Source organism: Scyliorhinus canicula, chromosome 15, assembly GCF_902713615.1.
Source record: "Scyliorhinus canicula chromosome 15, sScyCan1.1, whole genome shotgun sequence".
Taxonomy (NCBI): Eukaryota; Metazoa; Chordata; class Chondrichthyes; order Carcharhiniformes; family Scyliorhinidae; genus Scyliorhinus; species Scyliorhinus canicula.
In genome coordinates this window covers 103351294-103378290 of record NC_052160.1, presented here as the reverse complement: position 1 = coordinate 103378290, position 26997 = coordinate 103351294, and the positions used below count along the sequence as shown (strand labels likewise).

At 44.4% G+C, this 26997-nt stretch overlaps 1 protein-coding gene across 8 annotated transcripts in view; it reads left to right on the top strand.

Annotated features, from left to right (window-relative positions):
* The window catches only part of LOC119978275 (synaptotagmin-B), an 835178-nt gene extending 808780 nt beyond the window's left edge, over positions 1 to 26398 (top strand). For all 8 annotated transcript variants that reach the window (XM_038819768.1, XM_038819769.1, XM_038819766.1 and 5 more), the window contains 2 exons: positions 3496 to 3629; positions 20141 to 26398. In XM_038819768.1, coding sequence (XP_038675696.1) covers positions 3496 to 3629; positions 20141 to 20347 — 341 coding nt within the window. In that variant the 3' untranslated portion in view covers positions 20348 to 26398. The remainder of the gene's footprint in view (positions 1 to 3495; positions 3630 to 20140) is intronic.
* The last annotated feature ends 599 nt before the right edge of the window (positions 26399 to 26997 follow it).

Sequence of the window (26997 nt, the reverse complement as noted above, 5' to 3'; positions counted from 1 at the left end):
GAAAACAAGGACTCCTACATCAGACTCCTATTTATTGACAACAGCTCCACCTTCAACACCATAATCCCAGCCAAGCTCATATCAAAGCTCCAAAACCTAGGACTTGGCTCTCCACTCTGCAACTGGATCCTCGATTTTCTGACCAACAGACCACAACCAGTAAGAATGAACAACAACACCTCCTCCACAATAGTCCTCAATACCGGGGCTCTGCAAGGTTGCGTACTTAGCCCCCGACTCTACTCCCTGTACACACACGACTGCGTGGCAAAACTTGGTTCCAACTCCATCTACAAGTTTACTGACGATACGACCATAGTGGTCCGGATCGTGAATAACGACGAGTCAGAATACAGGAGGGCGATAGAGAACCTCGTGGAGTGGTGTAACGACAACAATCTCTCCTCAATGCTAGCAAAACTAAAGACCTGGTCATTGACTTCAGGAAGCAAAGTATTGTACACACCCCTGTTAGCATCAACGGGGCTGAGGTAGAGATGGATAGCATAAACAAATCCAATCCAATCCAATGAATAACTACTTACAGCCATACAAGAAGCGTTCGTATCATGGCCTATCAGCTTGCAAATATTACCACTGATTCTAAATCCAACCCCACCGCGATTCTGGGGATATAGTTTAGCAAGTCGGAAAGATTTGTGGAGAGAGACCAGAGTTCATGTTTCGGCTTGATGAAAGCTCTCTCTCCACAGACGCTGCCTGACCTGCTCAGTATATCTGGCATCTTCTGTTATTATTTCAGGTTTCAGAACTGCAGTATTCTCCTTTTCTGGTTCTGCGAACCCAACATGCGATATTTTCTTTTTCGTTCTATGATTGCAGTTTAGAAATTCCAAAATAAATTAATCAAAGTTGCTTTCTTTGCAGAACTTGAGCTTTAAGGCTTGTTTTCCATATCACAGACTGCTACGCAGTATGACTCCAGGGATGGCCAAGTGAAGAGAAGCTTGCAATCCAGCTGTTTCACCTAGAGAGTCATTTTTCACATGCAGTCGAGTTCTATGCACCTCAGTGGCTGCGTGGTGTTAGCTTGATACTATTCATTTCAAAAGCATATGGTTGAATGTTTAAGCCTCGGGGCTGCCTGTCATTCTGAGTTGGCAGCTGTTGGTGGAAAAAAACTTGGGGTGATCAAGAAGGTGGAATACTTTGGGAAGAGAGAGCCAGAGGAGGAACACATACCCCCTCAAACACAAAGCCAGTCTGCACCACACCACCAGCTGGCTAAGCACAGAGTTATCAGTGCTCTTGATATGTCTCACACTATCCTTGCAGACAATCTATTTGAAGGCAACAGAAGTAATGGTTGAGCAACAGGTTGGGATGCTTTGGGAATGGAGTGTAAGAGGATGAAACGGCAAGCTTTAAAAGCTTGTGAAATCACTAAGAAAGTTCCTAGAAGCACAGAGTAATAGAAGCATGCAACACAAGGCAGCAGCAACGTGTACAAGCTCTTTGCAAGAGATATCCAATTAACTTCGCTCCCTGAAAATATCATGTACTATGCATATCCAATTTCCTTTTGAAATTTAATGCTGAATCTGCTTCCATCAGCCTCTCCGGCAATGCATTCTAAATCATAACAACTCATTGTTTCAAACAAGAGTTTTCATCTACACCTGGCTTTTTTGTGAGTTATAAAACAATATGTGTATTAAAGCAGATGTCAGAGTATTGATTGTATTCCTGAGTTTATATTTATTGTTCCCTCGTCATTATTGTGGCCTGTACTTTTCTTTGCTCTTTGTTTGTTATACTGAAAGGCCTTTTCGATTATCCTCCAGGTCATTTTTTTTCGCTCTCTATTGCTCTACTGCAGTTTTCCGAAGTTCTACCTTTTATTGGCTGTCCCAGTTTGAGGGTTTAGTCTTCATTTAGTTACTATTAGGGCAGCACGGTAGCACAAGTGGTTAGCACTGTGGCTTCACAGCGCCAGGGTCCCAGGTTCGATTCCCCGCTAGGTCACTGTCTGTGCGGAGTCTGCACATTCTCCCCGTGTCTGCGTGGGTTTCCTCTGGGTGCTCCCGTTTCCTCTCACAGTCCAAAGACATGCAGGTTAGGTGGATTGGCCTTGATGAATTTCCCTTGGTGACCAAACAGGTTAGGAGGAGTTATTGGGTTACGGGGATAGGGTGAAAGTGAGGGCTTAAGTGGGTCGGTGCAGACTTGATGGGGTGAATGGCTTCCTTCTCCACTGTATGCTCTATGTTCGATGTACTTCTTCATTGCATTCCCATCCACGCCGCTCTGAAAAGTCTTCCTGCAGCCCACTCTGCACCACTGGCAAGATCACCGGTCTGAGACTTTGGCAATACTACTCCTTAGTTAGAAGGGGATGATTTATTCACTGGTTGTGGACCTCACTTTGGCAAGGCCAGGATTTACTGTCTATCCTTAGTTGCCCTTGAGAAGATGGTGGTGAGCCACCTTCTTGAACCACTGCAATTTATGTGTTGTATGTACACCAACAGGGCTGTGAGGGAGGGATTTCCAGGATTTTGACCCACGGACAGTGAAGGAACAAGGAAGCATAGTATGTGACTTTAGAGGAGGTTATGTCCACATGTGCCTGGTGTCCTTGCCCTTCAAAGTGGTAGAGGTTATGGATTAGGAAGGTGCTGTTGATGAAGGCAAGTTGACAAAGTGCATCTTATGGATTGTACACACTTCTACTAATGTGCACTGATGCTGCAGGAGTGAATGTTTAATAAATTCCCCCCTGGATTATGTCAAGCTTCTTGAGTTTTGTTGGAGCTTCACTCATCTAGGCAAGTGGAGACTGCTCTACCACACTCTTCACTTGTGCCTTGTAGATGGTGGACATGCTTTTGGCAGTCAGGGGATGGCTTATGTACTGCCTTTAATCTGCTCCTGTAGCTACAGAATATTCATAGCTAGTTTAGTCAGGTTTCTGGTCAATGGTGACCCACAGTTTGTTGATGGTGGGAGATAATGCTAATGTTATTGAATTTCACGGAGAATTTATCTTGTTGGAGGTGGTCATTCCTGTGACATGAATATTACTTGCCATTTATCAGCCCGAGCCTAATGTTGGCTCGGTCCTGGTTCATGAGGGATGCTACACGACTGCTTTATTATCTGAGAAATTGGAATTGAAAACTATACAGTCATTAGTGAACATCCCTACAAGGTCATTGATGAAGCAGCTGAAGGTAGCTGGCCTAGACGACTGCCCTGAAGGACACCTGCAGAGATGCACAAAAATAGTCCAACGAGATTATGGGCTCTGACCTTTCGTACAGGCAAACGTCCAGCATCCACTCAGCATCTCATCCCAGATAGCAGAAGTTAACTCAGAAATTGTCATCTAAGGAACCAGAGAAACAACTGTACATCCTATGTGGCAATATTACACACTCTTACCATTCTGCTGCCACTTTCAGACTAATCTGCTTTCACTTTCTATTTGTGAATGGATTAATTAAGGGACGACTATCGACTTTTATTTTTCAGATCCTTACGTAAAGATACACCTGTTGCAGAATGGAAAACGGCTCAAGAAAAAGAAAACCACAGTAAAGAAAAACACACTGAACCCTTACTACAATGAATCGTTCAGCTTTGAAATTCCATTCGAACAAATACAGGTACAAATATTAGCCTTTAGCATACTGAAAAAACAGCACTCTCCAAAACAAAAAATCCTGATCATATATCTAACGGTGTTTGGCAATGCTGTCAAAAAGAAATTGCATACTTGTGTGATTTGTGGAGGTACACATTGTGTCATGGTTTCCAAGCTGGGGAACGCCTCTCAGAATGTCACTGGTAAGGGTTTACACAGCAATAGCCCAGAAGCACAAACTTCCTCTGTGCAATGGTCCTGCGCCGGGAACCAGTCAAAAAGGCAATTTATAAGTCACAAAATTTGGATGGTTCTGACCTGACTCCACGTCGGATTCCCCCCCACCACCACAATAGCTCCTCCCCACTTGGACCTGACTCTCACCCATCCACACCCGCCTGGGCCAACCTACTCTCTACAATATGACTCAATCCCCAGATCCTGACCCAATTTTGTCCCCACCCCTGGCCCGACACCCTACTCAATCTGACCACCCTCCTCATCCTGCAGGCCTGACCCAATCCAACCCCTTAACTCCACACCAAGAGCTAACTGACCCACCCTCCCCCCATTCCCCACCGAGGCTCCATTCCGATCCCCTGACCGCCAACGCTTCCTGACCTCTAACCCTCGTCCTCCACCCCTTCAGATTTCCCCCCTTCCACCAGACCTCTGATCAACTTCACCCCCCCCCCCCCCACCCCCCCACCCCGCAAAATCCTATCCACCTACTTTGGACACTTACCTGCCTGTCGATTTCACTCAACCTTTTGCCTACCTGATTTAAGGCCATTGGGATTGTGAAAAAAGGGTATGTCCTCTTTCAATTCAATGGAGCTAAACTTCCCTGCTGGGTCTCGGGATAGCCTGGCTGCCTGGATCTCACCTGGCCTGAGTCGAAAGGTTGGGAGAGACAGGATCGGAAAAAAAATCAGGGAAGAAATTGGGCACGGAGTGGCAATCCGACGCTGATTCCCACCTTGAGGAAGTGATGGCCCAATACTTTCATCATGCATCACCTTACATTTTTTAATCTTCCAGCATGCTCCAGCACACACTATGCCAGCCTATTAAGTATTCAACAATCAATAGGAAGGTTTTTCCTTGTTTCTCTGCCTTTAAGGAAATAATTAACCACGAGGTTAATAATTCATGAGAAGAATGCCAGGTCTTAAAGGGATAAATTATGAAAACACATTACATAAACTCTGCTAGTTCTCCTGTGGAAGGTTGCATGATAAAGGCATTTAAACTGGTAATAAGATTCAAAGGGGTAGATATCGAACAATTATTTCCTCTGCTGAGGCGGCAAGGTGGCACAGTGGTTAGCATTGCTGCCTCACAGCGCCAGGGACCCGGGTTCAATTCCAACCTCAGGTGACTGTCTGTGTGGCGTTTGCACATTCTTCCTGTGTCTGCGTGGGGTTCATCTGGGTGCTCCGGTTTCCTCCCAGTCCAAAGATGTGCAGGTTAGATGAATTGCCCATGATAAATTGCCCCTGAGGGTGGAATTAGAGGATTGGGGCGGGGGATTGGGCCTACGTCGAGTGCTCTTTCAAAGGATCGATGCAGACTTGAGCGGCCGAATCACTATAGGGATTCCATGATTCTATTCTATGTTTCTATGAAATTAAGAATGAAGGGGTATAATTTTAAAATTAGAGACAAGGCAGTTCGGAGAGAAAACAGGAAGCACCGTATCACATAAAGGTGAATGGAAATCTGGAATTCTCTTCTGCAAAAGATGCTGAAGCTTTCAAAACTGAGATTGCTGAATACTAATGAAGCCTATCAACGAATATAGAGCAAAGGCCAAAATTGGAGTTAAGATATATATCAATCATGCTCCATTTGAATACTCGGGCAAGGGCTCGAGGGGCTGAATGACTGACTCCTGTTGATTCAGGTAGCCTCTTATGATCATTGTTTAGCAAATAATTTTCTATGTTTCTCTTTTATGTCCTTTTCCTTTAAGTTAATGACCCCACAGAACAGTTTGTATATCTTCTGCTCTGTTGAATTTGTTCCATGGAGCAGGAGTTGCATGCTGCAGTTGACATCTCAGCTCCCAGAGGCTTTGCGCCAGTGGATGCCATTCAAAATGGCAGACAATATTTGAGGCCAGATGTATTGTAATGCTGCTTGTGAAGGGGTTCAGGGAATGGCTATTCCAGATCTGCCTTTGACATTTTGCTGTTCACATCCTAATTGTAAAGAGAACACTCTCTAACACAACTTCATCTCAGTAAATGGGCGAAATTCGCCTGGGGCCGCCTAAAATCCCGCACCCGCCGTGGCAGAGATTCTCCGCCACCCGGGAAGTGGCGGCGGCGGAATCTTGCCACTCCGATCGGAGAGGCCCCTGCGGTGATTCTCCAGCCCGGATGGGCCGAAGTCCCGCCGCTGGGAGGCCTCTCCCGCCGCCGAGGTTTGAACCACCTCTGGAACGGCGGGATCAGCGGCGCGAGCGGGCCCCCGGGTCCTGGGGGGGGCGGGGGGTGATCGAACCCCGGGCGGTGCCCCCACGGTGGCCTGGCCCGCGATCGGGGAACCCGCTCAGACTCCGGGCCAGTGCCCTGGCTGCACTATTTTCTTCTGCGGCCGCCACGGCCTTCGCCATGGCGGAAGCGGAAGAGAACCCCACATCGCGCATGTGCCGGCAGTGACATCAGCGGCCAGCTACCGCTGACGTCACTGCCGGCGCATGCGCCGACCGGCGAAAGCCTTTCGGCCAGCCCCGCTACCGGGGGCGCCGGTTTTTTACGCCAGTCCTCTGGTACAAACCGCTCCGGCGCGGGGCAGGCCCCCAAAGGTGGGGAGAATTCCCCACATTTGGGGAGGCCCGACCCCTGAGTGGTTGGCGCTACTCCCCTACACCGGCACCCTCCGTCACGCCGGGTAGGGGAGAATGCCGCCCAGTGTTCTCTTCAGCACAGTGGAGGACCAACTGGAATCTCCATCAAGTGAACTTTCTAACAGAAGGGAAATCTGGGGCGAAATTCTCCGACCCCCCGCAGGGTCGGAGAATCGCCCGCGACCGGCGAAAATCCCACTCCCGCCGTAGCCGGAATTCTCCGCCACCCGGGAATTGGCAGGGGCGGGAATCGCGCCGTGCTGATCGGCGTGTCCCCCGCGGCGATTCTCCGGCCCGCGATGGGCCGAAGTCCCGCCGCTGAGAGGCCTCTCCCGCCGCCGTGGTTTCAACCACCTCTGGTGGCGGCGGGATTGGCGGCGTGAGCGGGCCCCCGGGGTCCTGGGGGGGGCGCGGGGCAATCGGACCCCGGGGGATGTCCCCACAGTGGCCAGGCCTGCGATCAGGGCCCACCGATCTGCGGGCGGGCCAGTGCCATGGGGCCACTCTTTTTCTTCTTAGAACCCCCTACCTCCGGGAATTGATGGGGGCGGGAATCGCGCCGCCCCAATCGGCGTGCCCCCGCGGCCCCGGCGCTAAGCGGCCGGCGTCAAAGGCCGTTGGTGCCGATTCTGGCGCCAGTCGGCGTGGCGCCAACCACTCCGGCACGGGCGTAGCCCCTAAAGTTGCGGAGGATTCTGCACCTTTGGGGAGGCCCGACGCCGGAGTGGTTGGCGCCACTTCGCTACGCCGGGACCCCCCCCGCCCCGCGGGTAGGGGAGAATCCCGCCCCAGATCACTAAATGGTTCAATTCCAGCATCTGTCTGCATTCACTTCCAATATTCCAGCCAAGATAAACTCTTTATGGCACTTGAAAAGACTTTAGCCTTTTATTTTCACTAACATAAATATACCTCAAAGAACATTTTGCATGAGGTGATTTATGAGCGATAGGGATGTTGTTATGGAGTTAAACTTTCAGGAGGAGGCGAGGTACTTCTTGGAAGAGATAGAGGGAACCTGGAAGAGCATGCAAAGCCATATCTTTCTTATGATTCTACTGGCAACCTTATGAGTAAAAGTAAGGCTATGTTCCTGGACAATAATCCAAGCAATGTAAGTTTAGCCTCCACCATGGCAAATTGTATTTCAGTTGGAATTTGAAATAATTTGAATTGGAAAAAACTGGCATCAGTAAAAGTGACCATTGTGCTACCACATTCTCATTAAAAACCTAACTGGCTCTCAGATGGCATTTAGAGAAGGAAAGGTGCCATTTTACCTGGTTTTACCCACATGTGACTGCAGTCCCACATCAATGCGGTCCACTCTAAACCCTCTCTGCAGTAGCCTAGTAAGTAACTCCATTCTATCGCCGTTTCCTCAACGAGAGCTAGGGTTGAGTGATAAATGCTATCCTTGCCAGTGCAGTCCAGATTCCAGGAATGGATTTTTGAAAATAGGGCGCTGGATTCTCCAATCCCCCAGCCGAGGATGGAATTCTATATTCCCACTGCTTGTCAATGGGATTTCCCATTGAAGCCATCCCACATCATCGGGGGTGCCAGCGGGAAAAGTGAATCAAAACAGCCACAGAATTGCGGCCAGTGTTACTCTGCTGGCAGGTAAGCAATCTGTCAGTTTTGAAGGTTAAAGGAGCAAAATAACTTCTTTCTCTCGCTTTTGTTTGTTCCCCCTGTCTCAATCATCCTTCATAAGGAGGCAGAACGAGTGGGCAGTCAGCCAAGGGTAGATTAATCCTGGGGACAAGGATTCAAGTCCCACCATGGCAGCTGGTGGAATGTAATTTCAATGAATAAATCTGGAATATGAAGCTAGTCTCAGTAATGCTGGCCATGACAACTAACTGATTGTCGTAAAACCCCATCTGATTCCCTCATGTCCCTTTAGGGAATAAAATCTGTCATCCTTACTGGGTCTGACCGATATGCGTGACCCCAGACCCACAATAATGTGGTGACTCTTAACTGTCGTCTCAAATGGTCCAGCAAGCGACTTAGTTCAAGGGCAATTAGAGATGGGAAACAAATGATGGGGGTGCCCCTGACATCACCCCTCCTCCCCCCCCCCCCTCCTCCCCCCCCCCCCCCCCCCCCCCCCCCCCCACCACATTCTATGGAAATAATAAAAAATACATTTCTATCAATGTTCATATTGAAAGTGTGAAATGCCGGCAGCACTTGGCACAGTGGTTAGCACTGCTGCCTCACAACGCTGTGGACCCTGGTTCGATCCCCGCCCCGGGTCACTGTACATGTGGAGTTTGCACATTCTCTCTGTGTCTGCGTGGGTCTCACCCCCCACAACCCAAAGATTTTCAGGGTAGGTGGATTGGCCACACTAAATTGCCCCTTCATTGGATTTGTTTTTTTAAAAAGGTAGTGTTAAATGCCCAAGGTGAGCTGCCAGCCATCCATTTTCTATTAGAATCTGAATGCCTCTTCTGTGCATCTGGCTGAGGTACTTCAGAGGTCAGTCACTCGACGTGGGTGTGAAGTGATATTCTGAGTAAGTACTCCCGTCCATAGCGATGGTTCAGTGGCACCATTCACGTTTCTGACTAAGGATGTTCCAATGTTCAAGTCCAATTCAGAGACATGAGCTGGCACAGTGGTTAGCACTGCTGCCTCATCTTATCAGGGAACCAAATTCAATTCCAGCCTTGGGTGACTGTCTGTGTAGAGTTTGCTCTCCCAGTGTCTGCGTGGGTTTCCTCCGGGTGCTCCGATTTCCTCCCGCGGTCCAAACATGTGCCGGTTAGGTGGATTGGTCTTGCTAAATTACCCCTTAGTGTCCAAAAGGTTAGGCGTGGTTACTGGGTTGCAGGGATAGGGTGGAGGGTGGGGCCTGGGCCTAGATAGGGTGCTCTTTCGAAGAGTTGGTGCCGACTCGATGGACCGAATAGCCTTCTTCTACACTAGGAATTCTATGGTTCTGTACAGTATTGAGGGAATGCTTCACTGTCAGAGGAGATATCTTCCAAATGGGATGTTATACCAGATGCTGTAATGGAACCCCTAGTGATATGATGCATACAGCTCTATATTAAGAACAGATCTCCCTTCTGTTAGAAAGTTCACTTGCTGGAGATTCCAGCTGGCCCTCCCACTCTGCTGAAAAGAATATTTCCTGACATGAAGCTATCAGAGAGTGTTCTCTTTAAGTTTGGTGTATAGACAACCAAACATTAGATACTGTTCTTCAAAATCAGTTCCCTGAGCCCATTCACATCAACATTACAATACACCCAACCTCAAATATTGTCTGCCATTCTGAACGGCATCTCCTGGCTTAAAGCTTCTGGTTGCTCAAATGATAACTGTAGGTGTTGCATTCAACTCCTGCTCCATGGAATAAATACAGCAGAGCAGAATAAATGGGGACTGTTCGGTGGAGTCATTAATTTAAGGCAAAAGGAACATGTCTACTTTCACCATAGAATCCCTATAGTATGGAATGAGGCCTTTCGGCCCATTTTGTCTGCATTGACCCTCCGAAAGAGCACCCTATCCCTGTAACCCCATGCATTATCATGTCCAATCCACCTAACCTGAACGTCTTTGGACACTATGGGAAAATTTAGCATGGCCAATCCACTTAACCTATCCCACCTTTGCACCACCTTTGGGCTGTGGGAGGGAACCGGAGCACCCAGAGGAAACCCATGCAGACACAGGAAGAACGTGCAAACTCCACATAAACAATCATCCACAGCTAGAATCGATCCCAGATCCCTGGCGTTTTGAGGCAGCACTGCTCTGCCGTGCCGACAAGTGAGCATAAAAGATCCCAGGGCAATATTTTGAAGAGACTAGGAAAATATTTATCCTCCAAGCAACATTCCTAAAACAGTTAATCTGGCCATTACCATCATACTGTTCATGGGATCTTGCTGTGTACAAATTGGGAGTCACATTTTCTACATTTTCCAACAGCCATTGGGCGCGATCTTCCGGCCACACAGTGCCAGAAAAACATCTTGCTGCGGCACAGCATGGCCGTTGAAAGCCAGGAGACCCGACTCCTGTTATCCATCCGGCTCGCAATGCCTCGCGAGATGCAACGCAATCTCGTGAGACGTTGCAAGAAGAATCCAGCCCACAATGGGCAGGATCACTTTTTGGTAAATCTGCATATTAGATTGAGGCAGCTAGCCTTACTCTAATATGCAGATTTCCAAGGTACCTGAGGCTTTGGGATTCAATCCCTTTGCCTTGTGGACGTTGGACAAGCACCATTTGGTACTGGTCTCTACAAATGAAATGGCACTTATGGGGGTCTCCAAGGGGATTGGAGGCCCACAGCTGCATGCCCTTTGGGCAGGGTGGTGCCCTGGCAGTGTCACCTGGGTGCCATCCGGGCACTTCTAGGGTGTCCAGGTGGCACTGCCATCTTGCAGGGGCACTGCCATGGTGCCAAGCTGGCATTTTTTGCATTTGCACGATTGAACCAGGGTTGCCCACCCTGGGTGTTGGGGGGTGCGATGGGAAGGCCGGGGACCCATGTTGCGTTCGGGCTGGGGGGTGGAGATAGGGATTTTTTTGTGGGCGTCGGAGATCGGGACGCCATTTAAAAATGGCATGCCGATCTTTTGCTACAACATGCAATTCCGGTCAACAGACTCCCCGTTGTAAAAAAACAGGGCTATGGGCGGCCCCAGCCGAGGATTTCCTGTTTAAGTTCCTTATTCAACCGGAGTTGCGATGAACGCTCCCGCTCGGGAACATTGTTCCCTTTTGGGAAGATCGCGCCCACTATATTCAAACGCACTATGGGATATCTTGAGGTTGTGAAATATCACATGTAAATGCTAATTATTTCCTTCTTTTCTACTGGTGCACACCCGCCCTGTATATCTGTATGGCACATCACCCCCACAGCATCTGTTTGAAGTTTGAATTTTTGGTACACCAGTCCCTCCTTCCAAATTGAACATTTGAATGAAGCAACGTTTTGCAGAATATCACAGATTGCAGTTGTTAATGTGTTAAAACAATTCGGTTTTACTATTAATATCAGGACTTTGTGTCGTAAGGTCACCGTGCAGCAGATGGTTAAATAAATATTTAACACAAGCAGCTGCCTCTATGATCGCCATCAGTTCCAGTTCTGCAGATCAACTCTCCAAACAGGCACTTAATTACAGGAATTTTCGTTATACATTGAACACTCTGGGTTTCGTTCTCTTATATAGTGCCATTTGGTAGCAATTTTATTCAAATGATAGATGTCCAACTAATTCATTCGCACAACCCCAGATTGCGAACACCCCAGGCAGTTGAAATTATTTATCATTGTCCCGTACATGTGCCTCAAGTCCTGACAGCTGAAGACCAGCCTGGCTTATAATGTTACTGTGCGAGTTGTTTCGCCTTCCCTTTAAGGAGCAGCTAAACATTGACATGAGGGGAAAGGAAGAACAGGTGCACCTTCAAACCAGCCATGTTGAGTGCACTTCGGGGCTCTCATAATTGATTTGGAAAGGTCCACGTTCAATTGCCTCCAGCTGATCACTACATCCAAGATTGTCAGAATTCATTATATATCACTTAAAATCGCTGATCTCACAAAAGTCTTTCGTTACCAGTATATAACTGCTGCACATGTTATTGATTATAATGCCAGCAAGTTCACTGCATTTTCACACATTTAAAACGTAGTCATTTTCTTAACTTTAGAAAAAAAAATTATGCATCTTTTCTACCTGCTCTGCTCACTGGAGGCTGAAGTACCTACATTTGTGGTTTCATGGTTAGACAGGCAGGCAGCTGGTTACAGGGACTTTGGGATGATGGATTGGAAGTGGCAGAAGGTAATAGATTCAGGCGGTTGGTTGAGAATTGACAGAACCTCATGACTCAGACAGGCAGAGAGAGGCAAAATATCAGGGCTGAAATAGGCCAAGAGAAGTAAATAAAGCTCCAGGACTCTGAACGGAACAACTGGGAGGTGGGGGGAGAGCAGGGCCGAGGTATCAAAATCCAGGTTACCAATGCAGTTGAAAAATGCTAGTTTTTTTCGTTTGAAAACACAGATTAGTAGTGCTGGACCTCCAAATCTTTCAGGAGAGAATTTCACAGAACAAACTGAAATGCTTTCCCATGGTGAAACACTAGCGTATAATGAGGAACTGCATTGTTCATCTAATCAATACCACTGATCCCAAAGATCATGATTCATCATGAACAAATACAATCACAGTCTTGTACCAGACATAACCTTCCACTGTCTACTCCATTCAAACTGCATTGCCTTTAAATGTCATCGAACCGCTGGGAAGCAACTTGTGAGGAGAGTGGGATTTTATACTTCTACAAAAGCAAGATATAGCAGATGCTGGAAATCTAAAATAAGAACAAGCAAATGATGGAAAAACTCAGCAGGTCAGGGAGCATCTCTATCTCTCTTCATACATTATGCCGGACCTGCTGAATGTTTCAGCATTTTTTTGTTCTTTTTTCATGCAATACTTACACTTGGCTGCTATACCCCTCCCGTATCGATGCTGATAATAGTTAACTTCCTCTCATCACGCACTCTAATGTGTTAATAACAAAAGCCGCATGATTTGAAATTGTAAATTTGTGATTAATGAATACAGTATTTAGTAAATGGGATGCATCTGTTAAATACATTCTGCAACTTCAGAATGCTGCACCAAGTGAAAGGCAGACCATCTGCTCAGCATAATATGCACCCGTGAGTATCTAGTGATGATTATCCAATGTAGAAAGCTTTACTTTGCATTTCTGGCATCATTTCCTTGAAGTATTTGTGCAAGTGTAATAATCTTCCATTTGCAAAGTGAGTCTGAGTCAAAATATTGATGCCTGAATTATTTTGTAATTAAATGTTGCTACATTTTTGGTATGATTCATGGATGTGTCATGGCTGACTGTGTTTCCTGACTGTGACGTACCTCAAATTGGATGGCACGGTACCATAAGCGTGGTCCGTTTTGTTACTTCTGTTTTTATTTACATGTATACATCTCCTGTGATGTTACATATAGGAGTTGATAGCTGGGTTAGTGGCTGTGGGATAATAGGATCTGGGGGGAGAAGAGAGAGGAGTGCACAGGATGAGGATAAATGGAAGGTATGGGGATGAAGGTGAGAGGAGAATGAGGAAACAAGATGCGAATGGGACAGAAATGAAAGAGAGGTGATGTGAAAGGGTAGAAAACAGGAAGGGAGAGGAGGAGACCCCCACCCAGCCACAGGTGGGTTGGTGGGGGTCTCATGGTTTTGGGCGTCGGGGGGGGGGACCAGCCAAATTTTGTCAGGTAATGGGATTTGATATGCTGCAGCGGAATTGGAGGGGGGGGGGGGGGGGGGGGGGGAAGAGAGATTGTGTGCAAATCTATGACTGGCAGAGGGAATAATAAAGCATTTAAAAAGTGGAGGTGAAGCATCAAAATCTAGATTACAAACTATGCAAAGCTTGTGTTAAAATGTGTTATTCTTTATTTTCCATCTAATCCCTAGAGTGCGGAAGGAGGCCATTTGGCCCATCTGAAAGAGCACTCTACCCAGGCACACACCCCCACCCTATCCCCATAACTCAACATAGCCTGCACATCTTTGGACACTAAGGGGCAATTTTATCATGGCCGATCCACGTAACCTGCACATCTATAGACTGTGGGAGGAAACTCACACAAACATGAGGAGAATGTGCAAACTCCCCACAGTCACGCAAGCCCGGAATCAAACCCGGGTCCTCAGCGTTGTGAGGCAAAGAAATATTAAATTCTCGCCAAACACCAACAAATACAGATTGAAAGCAATAATTGATGTTTGTATGGTGCCTTAACTTAGATAAATGTCCCTATAGGTTCTCCAAGGAGTCATGATCAGAAATAAATGGAAGGCAAGCTAAAGAAAAATATATTAGATAGAGTATTTCATAGAATTTACGGTGCAGAAGGAGGCCATTCAGCCCACCTAGTCTGCACTGGTCATTAGAAAGAGCACCCTACTTAAGCCCATGCCTCCACCCTATCCCCATAACTCAGTAACCCCATCTAATCTTTTGGACACTAAGTGGCAATTTAGCATGGCCCCAATTCACCTAACCTGCACATCTTTGGACTGTGGGAGGAAACCGGAGCACCCGGAGGAAACCCACGCAGACGCGGTGAGAAAGTGCAAACTCCACACAGATCAGTCACCCAAGGCTGGAATTGAACCTGGGGTCCCTGGAGCTGTGAGGCAGCAGTGCTAACCACTGTGCCACCCCAAAAGCTTTGTCATGGTAGGTTTAAGAAGGGTCATAGAGAAGTGGATGCCGGGGACTAGAAAAAGGGAATTCCTGTGGCTGGGGCTTTGCCATCTGAAGACATGGCCACCAATTGTGGGTGCATTGAGGAGGGGATGCACATAAGGTCAGAATGGAGGAATGAAGTGTTTGTGAATAAGGCTGTAGAGGATTGCAGAGATAGGGAAGAGCAAGGCCTGAAGAGATTTAGATATCAGGATTTCTAAGTAATCTTGATTCATAAATTGATCATTCGTTTTAATCTATGCCTAATACGCATTGGATGTTATCATGGGTTTTTGTCTCAATTGCTGCGCCGAGTGTCCTAGGCTATAGGCCCAGATCCATTGAAAATTAGGTTGATCTCTGATACATTTGGAGTAGTATTGTATTGTTCCTTGATTTGACAATGCCCAGCAATTTACTATGACAGAAATATGACGGGCAACTTCCCTGAAAGCCAGTCTGTCTGTCATCCCTTCAGAGAGATTGGTACACAGTTGAGCAGAAGCCTTTTAGTCCAGCTGAATTTCCACCCATCTCCAAGTCCATGCACAGGGGAACAACATTTGGCAACATCATTACTTGTTACAATCCCAGCAAGTCAATAGCCGTCAAAACTAATAATTGAAACCTGTCAAGAAAAATCCCTTTGCTGCCCGAATTGAATTAAAGCCCATGCTTGGTGCTTTAGTTCTGTGTAGAACACCACAGGCTCTGAAGATCATTGGGAGTACTGTACTTCCATGCCTCGGAGCTGCTGAATAATAAATATAGAACATTACAGCGCAGTACAGGCCCTTCGGCCCTCGATGTTGCGCCGACCTGTGAAACCACTCTAAAGCCCATCTACACTATTCCCTTATCGTCCATATGTCTATCCAATGACCATTTGAATGTCCTTAGTGTTGGCGAGAAATAATGAATAATGAAAAATAAAATCTGCCATATGCCCAGATTGCTATAAAATTACAAGGTATCATTTCAGTCCAAAATGTCCTTGAGAAAGAAAATGGATTTGACCTTAATCTTTGCAGGAATCAGATAAATATTTAATGAACCTGAAAACAAGTTCAAATGTCTCATGGCTAAAGAAGCTCATACATTTTTATTTTGTGCAAAACCTCTTTCAACAAATGTATTTATCTCAGTGCATCACACAAACATTAACAGTATTGGCAATTAAGCCAAACTAAAATTCAACTGTTTTCTCGGAATGCTGTTTGTAGGACAAGTTGGTGAGGACCGGGAAGCAGTATGCTATCCGTGTCAGCAGTTGGACATTTTGATATTTTTTCATCATGATGATCTTATGTAAATACTGGTACACTCTAGTGGACATCCACCCCTGCAAATATTGGCGTGCTCTCGTGGTCCCTCTGTAAATATTGGTGAGATTAACATAGAAAGAGTCCAGAGGACCCTCTGCGAATATTCTGATTCCAATTTCTTCCTACATCTAAGTGATGATGTGGAGATGCCAGCGTTGGACTGGGGTGGGCACAGACAGAGGAGGTGAAAGTCCAACAGGTTTGTTTCGAATCACTAGCTTTCCTCAAGCTAGCTCCGAAAGCTAGTGAATCAAAACAAACCTGTTGGACTTTAACCTGGCATTGTACCACTTCTTACTGTACATCTTAGTGGTGTACTGAAGCAGACTTTCATCTGTTTCCATAGCTAGTTATTCCTTGAACAGGCCACTAGTCTGTTGCCAGAGACTTAAAACATTGAGGATATGCCACTCCACATCAAGTATGGTTGTCCAGGAGTCTCTCTCGCTCTTATCATCAGCCATTAGCATGTTGGAGGGACTTTTGCAGGGTATGAATGCACCTTCTTTTACAATTAAGTCCTGGGGTGGAACTCGAACCCGGAGCTTCAGCCTCTGAGGGAGGGACACTGCCCACTGCGCTACAAGACCTCCTTTGAATATTGGCATGCTATTATAAATCTCCAGCAACTACCAAAGCTTTCCCAGAGATTCTCCATAAACACCAACGTATTTCCAGGAACACACTGCGCTGACTTCCAATAGTGCCGGCTACACAAAGTAAACTATCACCATTACAGAAAAATTTCTCATCATTATATAATAGGAAAAATAAGTCACCAAAACTGATGGAGGGGCAGAAATCTTGCAAAACCCAAATGCTTTTGCACTTTCTTGAGAAGATGTAGCTTGTGGCCCCAAGTCATGGCAACCCTCAATGTCCAACCAAAAGTCCTGCAATAAAACAGAAAATACGGATTAACACAGCAGGCCAGGCAACGTCTGACCCAAGGGTCAGATAGATTCAAAGTTAACCATGTTTTTTTCACTCTCACTCTGTCTCCCCAGAGAAGTTCACACTTATTCCTGCATTCATTATGGAAATGATTGTATCACTCTGCAAAATAATGGAATTGAGAATTTAAATTTAACATTTCTTCTGAGGCTCCATGCTATTTGGACACAGGTCAGGAAAGCTCAGGCATCCCTTCTGTAAGGAATTCCTGTTCATCTGTAATCCAGGGCGGGATTCTATCAGCCCGGGGCCGCAGAGCGGAGAATCAGCGCCATTGGCGCCAGTCGGGGGCCGCTCTACGGGGCTCCCCCCGGCGATTCTCGACCCGGGACGGGCTGAGCGGCCGGAACAAAAACCCTGATTCCCGCCGGTGCCGTTCTAGCCTGGTTTTACCTGGCAGTACCTCGGCGTTGAAGGATCCGGGGGCAGCCTGTGGGGGGGGGGGGGGCGAGGGGGAGTCCGACCCCGGAGGGGCTTCTGCTGTGGCCTGGCCCGCGATCGGGGCCCACCGATCAGCGGGGGGCCTCTCTGGTTGGGCGCCTCCTTTCTTCCGCGCCGGCCCCTGTAGCCCTACGCCATGTTGCGTCAGGGCCGGCGCGGAAAAGGGAGCCACTGCGCATGCGCGCGTTGACGCCAGTGCCACTGAGCATGCGCGTACCCCGCGGCTCTCAGTTGACACGGCGTGGGTCGCTCCAGTGTCGTGCCAACCCCCTATAGGGGCCAGAATTGCTGATCCTGAGGCCAGGTTGACGCCGTCGGGAAACACAACGGCATTTATGACGGCGTCAACACTTAGCCTCAGTATCAGAGAATCCCACGCCTAGTGTCTGCACCTCTTTCGTATCTATGTTCTCTACTGACATTCTGGGGAGAACAGTGTTTGATATATGTTCAGGTTACGGAGCCATCATTGGCCACCTCAGCTGGATCTCTTGCTGACACAGAGGATGACATATTTTCAGTGTTCAGAATTGACTATATTTTTGCTAGCATGGTGGCACAGTGGTTAGCACTGTGCCTCACGGTGTCAGGGACCCGGGTGCGATTCTCGGCATTGGGTCACTGCCTGTGTGGAGGTTGCACCTTCTCCCTGTTTATGAGTAGGTTTCCTCCCACAGTCCAAAGATGTAGAGGTTTTGTGGATTGGCCATGCTAAGTTGCCTCTTAGTGTCCAAAGATGTGCAGGTTAGATGGGGTTACGGCATTAAAGGGTTAGGGCGGGGGAGGGGGCCTCTTTTAGAGGGTTGCCGCAGACACGATAGGCTGAATGTACTGTAGGAATTCTAAGTCTTTCCAAGTCTAAGATTCCAAAAGACCATCGGCTGCAGCCATTGATATACTCTGATTCATGCAGCCAGACTCTTGTTTTTAAGTTAAGAAAATCAAATATTCAGTAGAAAGGTGTTACATCCTTGACTAGCTAAGGATTTGCAAGCATATATGGTTATGTGTTAAGGTGAACCCTGGACATTGCTCTGAGTACTTATTATCTCTTGGTTATCGGTTGCTCTGGGAAATGGTGAGTTTCTATTGAGATTGGAGGCCATGAGGGAAGTAGTCCCACTTGTTTGTTTCAGATGTATTCAAAAATGACCTGATTTAGCTGGAGTAAATTGACACAATACTTTAAAAATAAAGTTTACAAATAAAGTTGTCTTCTGTGATATGTCAGTCAGACCTTGGTATTGCCAAATCTACTCTACTGCTGTAAAACGGGCACAATCGTAATTTGGGAATATATCAAAACTTACGTTTCCCTTCTGCTACCTTCATGCATGATAAACAGACTATTGAATGAAAGGGACAATTAACAAAGTCCTCCATGATTCCACTTGCTGTAGAAAAGGAATGGGATTATACATCTCCATTCCTTCAATACCGCTGATTCAAAGTCCTGGAACTGCTTCCCTTACAACACTGCGTGTGTATCGACAGCACGTGGACTGCAGCGGTTCAAGAAGTCAACTCTCCGCCACCTTCTCAAGGGTAATAAAGTCAGGCCGAACCAGCGATGTCCACATTCCGCAAATGAATTTTTAAAAATTATAATCTGCTTTGATTTTCATTCCCTAGAGTGTGTTTGATCATGTGCTGGAGTGTGTGTCTGGATTTTTATTTTTCCCTGACAATCTGGTAGTTTCTAATGAGATTACCATTTTATTAATTGAATTTAAACTCCCCCAGCTGCTGTGGTGGGAATTGAACTCCTGTCTACAGAACATTAGTCTGGGCCTTTGGATTACTAGTGCAGTAACATTACCACTACGCTATATCATATAACCTCACCAAATGTATTGTGTATTTGCATGATCATTTCTGCATAAGCATTGATATTTCTTGACCTGGCCTTGTGTTTCTAAGAGAGGAGTTAGGAAGTTGCGTGCATATATTTTGTGTTGCTTTTTGAAAAAAAAACTTGATGTTCAACATTTTAAAAAAACTTCCTCTAAGGTAATTGTGATAGATATGGGCATATGGAAGTTTTATTGAATGTCTTGTTGCATTCTACACTTTTCTTCAATACTCCATTTATCTCAGTGATAAACCAACAGTGGTGAAGCAGAACATCTACAGCAAGCTATAGTATTTGCTGCATTTTTACATACAAACACCCAGCAGCTGTTTATCGGGAAGCTACCCCCATTACTTGCATCGTAAAAACAGTGCCAATTCTGCTTCTAAATGCACTATGTCTGTCAGAAGCTTGTCCAACTGATATTGCCGGATCAGACTTTTCCCACCTATTGCTTTGCAGAGCTTAAAATTGGTGCCATGTTATAACCCCCACTGGGATGACCCGATTGATCTTCCTGTGGCGCTCGTGAGGGACGGGGGCCCAACAGCGGGGCTTCTTTATATCCACAGATAAAAGTCGGCCGGGAAGGGAACGAACATCTTCGGATGGTCCCGGCTGGGACTCATTGTATTCCCAGCGCTTTATGGCTTTCTTTTGCTCAGGAATAAAGTAATCGCTTTCAAACCTTTTTTGGGACTCCCTCATGATCGCAATATGCCTAGAATTAAATTATTACAAAGTGATGATTGCTTAAAAAGGTGGCCAGTTATTCTTGGCTCACACTAATCGGTCTTGTGTTTTCTTTTACTTTAACATGTAGAAAGTCCAGGTGTGCGTCACAGTCTTGGACTACGACAAGATCGGCAAGAACGATGCCATCGGCAAGATCTTTGTTGGCAGTAACGCCAGTGGTACAGAGCTTCGACACTGGTCAGACATGCTGGCAAATCCCAGGCGGCCTATTGCACAGTGGCATTCCCTAAAACCAGAGGAAGAGGTCGATCTAGCGCTTGGCCTCAAGAAGTGAAATCATTCCCACCATCCCACAAACTCCTCATTGATCAGATGCTATCAATACCTCAGTTATGCACCATTCTCCATTTAACCCTTTGGGGGTCACTGCAGCGTCTTTGCACCATGACAAATATATATGCAAATTTGATGTGTTTTATATTTTTTTTTCATTTTTTACAATTACAAAAAAAAGAGTTACAAAATTTGTGTTTTGTACTTTGGAACCTCAATATTCAAACCCTATCATTTTACGCAATCTTGTAAGTTAATTATTGATGGAATATCTATGTTTGAAAGGTGCAAGAAAATCCAGTACTCAAAGGGTTAAGACATGATTAATTTTGGTACACATTAACCACCATAGTTCTGAACTAATAAATAAGCCATCTGAGCCTCGAAGTTGTATTCCAAATTTTCCCTAAATGCTCACTTACTTTCTGCAGTTTTAGCTCTATTATGAAACTCGTGTTGATAATGCATGATGATAATTTACTGTAAATAGCAGCATGTTCAATGCAAACTCTTGTGTAGGTGTTAAGTTGTCCATGGTTTACAATCACATGCATCTGCTGTATATTTTTATGATGATGCTTCTATTTTACATAATGTGAATGGACTAGAACAGGCTAACGTGAAAAGCCATTCACATGATTCACAACCGGAGACTGGTAGAGCATTGACATCACATCATGATACTAAAGTGAAGCCTTGATGCCCTACCAAATCGTGAAAGCTGCCATTCCATTCAGATGTTAAGATGCAACTCACTGCTCACTAAGTGATGCTGCACAAGTCTTTTTTTAATGTCATGGGTTGGCTGAATGTTTTTGTCTCAAAATAAGATCATGCATTCAGGCAGAAGCTGCAAAGGATATAATCCCTTACATGCAAGTTCCCAGAAAATATTTTAACAGCCCTGTAAGGCCCTGTACTGCACTTTTAGAAGTATCTGAATGGATGCATAAATTCTGCACTGAGACAACAAACCACCATGCTATGGGTACATAGTAAACTTTTAGAGAATGGAAATTTCATAACACTGTAGGCTTTACCTTTTGTTAATGGCTGTCCAAGTAAGCTTCGCTTTCATGGTGGAGATATTTCTCAAATTGCTAATCCCTTACAGACACCTATAACACAAACCACATCTACTCAATTCAAATAGAAATTCACTCACTCTGATCAGGACTGCACTGACCATGACTTTTCAGCAATTATTTGCAGTTGAATGCGGTTTGTTCTAAAACAAACAGAAATTGCCCACCTTATTTTACCCCCACAGAATCCAGAGAACTATTCAGAAACCCAATTTCACTGCAACAGGGCTACAATACAAAAAAGATTTTATACTTAAGGGTTCAAGTCAGATTCAGATGAGTTTGGTGGGGCAACATGGAATTTGGGAGAAGGAAATTCTACGTGCTATATGAAATCAGAGATGGAAGACTGATCATGTATAGTTTGAATGACAGTTATTTGCATAATTTTAACAATTAAATCTCATAATTTATTATTCATGCATAGGTTGAGATGAATAGAATAAAGTAAGAATGCCCCACCACCCTCTTCTCCTCTTGATAGGCGATGTTATACTTTTCCAGTCTGCTGCTGCTAATCACTGTGCAAGTGTGTGTGGGTGTGAGTGTGCCTGAGTGTGAGTGTGGGTGAGTTTTCATATACACACTGTTAGGACAGGAACAATTGCTGAACACCATGTAATGCTAACATCAGCTCGAGAAGAATAAAATGCACTGATGTCTTTAAGATCACAAATTACTGAAGAAGCTAATGTGCATTGCAATTTTGATAGTCAAAATTGATGGTCTGTTTGTACAGTAACAAATCTCACTAATGAAACTGACTAGGACTGAATTCTTGATGGATTATTATAATATTACCTTTCGCTTTAAAAAGATTGCAATCATTAAAGTTTTACTGTACAGAGACATATTAATATTAATGTGCTTAAGCTTTTTTTGCTATTAGTCATGTTGGCTGGCTGCTTGATATTAAGCTGATGTTGAGTGAGGTGTACTTCATCCTGTTTTTACAAAATGAGAAAAGTAAATGTGTATGACACCCCTCACTGTGATACTCTTGTTACAGAAGGAACAATCTTTGTTCCAGGATGAGTGGTGTTGCTGTCCCCTAGCACTGAGTACAATTCACAATCCCTCTCCTGCCCACTTCCCCCTCAACCCCTGTTGTGCCACTACAATGTGCACTTGAATTCTCATTTGAATGTCTGCACACTGAAGTGCTTAGAGGGGAGGAATATTCTTACAAATGAGTTCTGTAAATATTTCCATCAAAAACTTTACCAAACAAATGAGTAAATGAGCGAGAACAAATGAGCGATGTCGGTCATCAGAAACGAAAATACCCCATTTAACTGGTATAGAAGCTTTGTTGTTCAAACTTTCTCCTGCAGTGAGAGATACAGGCACATTCTCTGGCATCCTGAATGAAGCAGACAAAAAAACGGAATTGTCTGTGTATACGCACTGAAGCCACTAAAAACGAGGGAGATTTGCACATATTTCTAAAGAAGTCAATGGGGCAAATTCAATGGTTTTGAAAACTGGCAATGTTCACTCTACATATTTGTTAAGTGTCATAAATGTCTGAATAACAGTAATTTTGATGTGATGGGGCTCAATTTAATTCCTCCGGAACTACTTTGCGCACAACAGCATAGAGTACCACTCGGGCACTTTCATGCCAATTCCTGCAAATGTGTATTTTAAAAGGCGCACAGAAAATGCATTCATTCAAAATAGGTGGCCGGCGCGGTGGCGCAGTGGTTAACATTGCTGCCTATGCGGCTGAGGACCTAGGTTCGATCCCGGCTCCGGGTCACTGTCCGTGCAGAGTTTTCACATTCTCCCGTGTCTGCGTGGGTTTCACCCCCACAAACCAAAGATGTGCAGGTTAGGTGGATTGGCCACGCTAAATTGCCCCTTAATTGGAAAAAGAAATAATTGGGTACTCTAAATTTATATTTTAAAAAAAAGAAAATTGTTTACCATGTAGGGGAGATTACATGTAATTTTTTGAATTTGATTGAGATATTTTCTTGTCACGCAGATATTTACAAAGCTAAAAAAATGGGTTAATAGTGCCATAGAAACATGTAATGGCCCTTGTTAGGCGTATAAAGGATAATCATGCTGATGAACGAAATATGATGCTGTTGGTTTGCAGGACTTTTCTTCGCTGGGTGCAATTTTGCAATTTGCTTCCTTGTTGAAGGTTCCAGAGCCAAAATTTTTGCTTGACCATGTTACCTCCTAAAGCTGCCAAGACATCAAGTAATGACTACACTGAGATTTGGGTCAACTTGAAAATTGAACAGTGAAGAATTGAAGGCATAAAAATTGCTCGTGAGTCATCCAGTACAAAACTCAGAATCCTGGTTTGCTGTTTCTAAGAGATAGTTAATAAGCAGGTTCACCTGTTGGTTGCTCTAGCCTGTTTCATACACATATTCATCAATTAATTCACACTAGAAGAAATTACTGGTAGTTTTTTCAGCCAACCTCATCAAGTTGGCGTGGCTTCTTATTCTTGTCACAGAGATATTAGCACTACTGTTGGCCGGCGCCTTTTTTAAAAAAAGTGCAATTATACTATTCCCACATCTTAAAGGGTTGCTTTAAATTCTTCAATGAGAACATCAGTTTTAAGAATACTAGGCAATATTTATTGTTACAGATACAAAATATCATTGGCTATCAGTTCAGTTTTTATTGGTCTTTTGTATCTGACACACAAGGATATAGACTATTTTTATAGCTTAATTTTTGTTATCTTTAACATAGAGCCCATAGACACAAACAGTAAGCGACAATGCCCTACCACTTAAATGTGCAGTTAACAGGTTTTTTTACTCTTCTGGCTGGGTTCAGATTATTCGGAAACCTGATTATACAGAAACAGGGTGTGCAGTTGGATACTGTTTGCTACACTAAAGATTTATTTGCCCCATTACTGTAGTGTGAAATGATTCCGCAAATTCGATGAGTAGCAGTCTTCTGGAACAACACAGTGAACCTCCTTGGGGGGAATTCCAGGGAAAAGGAATATAAATGACTGACTCCCTGGATTCCAACTTGGGAGACTGTGTTATCACTTCTGCTGTTGCCAACAGATTTTAAAAACAAAATCAATATGTCATCACTAACTGGTAAAGACATAACATGACCAAGTGGTCCAATACTCCTAACATGTATCTGTCTAGCAGCCACTCTTGCCAGCTAAAATGGATCTCTATTAGATATGAAAGTCAAACATCCTCATAGGAATTGAAGTGTTATCTTTAGATGAACTAATGGTGTGCACTTACCTCTTGTTGCTGATCAAAATCTATTGCACTTTCTGCAGATATATCGATACAGATTTTAAAATTTTGTTTACTTGGAATGACCCAAAGCACCCATTTGGTGTTGTTGAACAATTATCTGCCGTTACCCTTTGGTGAGGTTGAAATCAGATATAAGTTATAGAGAGAATAATGTAAAATTCAGTCTAATATAGATTTCAATTAAGATTGAATAAATTAGCAATATATAATTTAGATACTCATATAATTGATATTGTATATCAGCAAAACAAGTACACTTACAAATAGAAGGCAAACTTGTTATGTAACTGATGCACAAAAGCATGGAGATGCAGCCACTGATTACTTAAACTTTTACTATACTTGCCATCACGGTCTTTTGTCACTTCCACTGAGCCAACTTAACCCAAAATTTAGTTGGTGTTTTTTGCCTTGCCAATTATTTCATACATATTGCTCACAAATTATGTTGTAGAAAAATAGATTTGGGTTGGGGGGGTGGTTTTAGAGACAATTGTGCTTCAATTTCTGGATGTAGAAATTCCTTCTATAGTGAAGCTCTCTCTAACATCACATCCATCTTTTTGTCTAAATTTCATTTGATTTTTCCCTTAACATTTCTTTCACTCTGGTGACAATTCATTCTCTTTATAAATAATCACTTCTTTATAATTCTGTTTTACCTGAAAATAATTTTAGCATTGCTGTTTAGTTATTGACCCAAATGCTTAACAATCCGAAAAATTATTTGTCTCCTTAAGTTTGACTTGGCTTCCCTCCAGTTGTTCCCCTTATTTAGGTCACACATGCAGATGCGCCTGAAAATAGCTTAGCCTCCAGGGAAGCTACCAAGGACTTTTAGACCTTCCAAAAAAAAAAGAGTCCAGTGTTATTTTCCACATGTAAATAAGCGATGGGAACTTGCCGAGTCAGATATACTAAATTAGGTCTTTGGATGCCATTCACTTAATGAAGCCTTCTGAAAATTAAATTGGAAAGCGTGAAGCAGTGGACTATACTGAGAGGTAGAGTATCAGCATGAATAGCTTGTGTCTAACCTGTAGTAACTTATTCCAGGTGAGTGCCCTAACAAATGGAATCAAATGATCTGCATGCAGTCCATTCTTATGTGTCTCCACCTCTGGGAATCACACTAATAAATTAAATAATGTAAAAACATAAAAGGGGCTGTGTAAGCCAGCGAAAGTTGTTAACATCGGAAGGATTCCATAAATGCTTTAAACTGTGAAGACAAAAAGTGTTTTTTCTCAATGTCAAACAAATTGCCCGCTGGAAAATCAAATTTGACGCACAGTCAGGTCATCGACAAATACATTTAAGTTACGCATTGAGTTCTGCCAATGTAAAGCTGATCTCGGAACAACTATCATAGAGCAGAATAGCTATTTCTTACTATTTTGAAAACAGTAGTCAGTTGCTAGATACAGCAATCCAAAACCACTTATCATTTGTGTATAAATATGTATGTTAAGCTGCCTGTCTGTGCAATATACAACTTGTGAGTCAATGTGTCATAAATAAGTGTATTTTTTTTTCACACCACTTGCTTGTTCTGTCTGGAAAATGCAGCTGTACTGTCCTTCGTTTTGATGAAATTTTGTACATTTTGTTTCTACTTTGTGTGAAAAGTTTGTTGTGTAGTTTGAAATCACATAAGGGAATGTAAAGCAGAGTCCATTAAATACGTCTCATATCTCACTGTCCAAAGTGTTGCCTGTTTGCTGACCTGGAAGCTATGACAGCCATTAATAGAAATAGAAATGTCCGCCACTACTTAACCTCCCAGTAACCTGCTGTTCAGCTGCCATCCTTCCAAACTTGGACTGATGCTGTTGGCAAAGTTCAACAGACATATTCTGGTACTTCACCCAATAGGCTATTTTCTGCCAGGGATCCAAGGTGGTTAATGTTATGCATTATTTGGTGCGGTGGAGATGGCAGACAAAGCTTTTTGGCTTGCACTCATCATGACAGCTTTTTAAATATATCGAGATCGAGAGGAAACTGGAGGGTTGCTGGACAGAAAAGAGAGATGCTGGCGAATCTTTTACTCTTGCACTCATCATACACACTTTGGAACAGAGTGTGACGATGGACTGCTCATGCTAACAAATGTAGAAAATATGGCATTCAGCTAAAACATGTTCGCATTTACAATTCAGCTAAATTACACAAATTCTTCAGAAACTAGATCAAATTTTAACTCTTGATCTCCAACCATCTTCAGAAATCTACTTTACCACAAAATATTTCTGGAAAATCTTTATGAACAGATAGACTGCCTGAACATGATAAAGTTG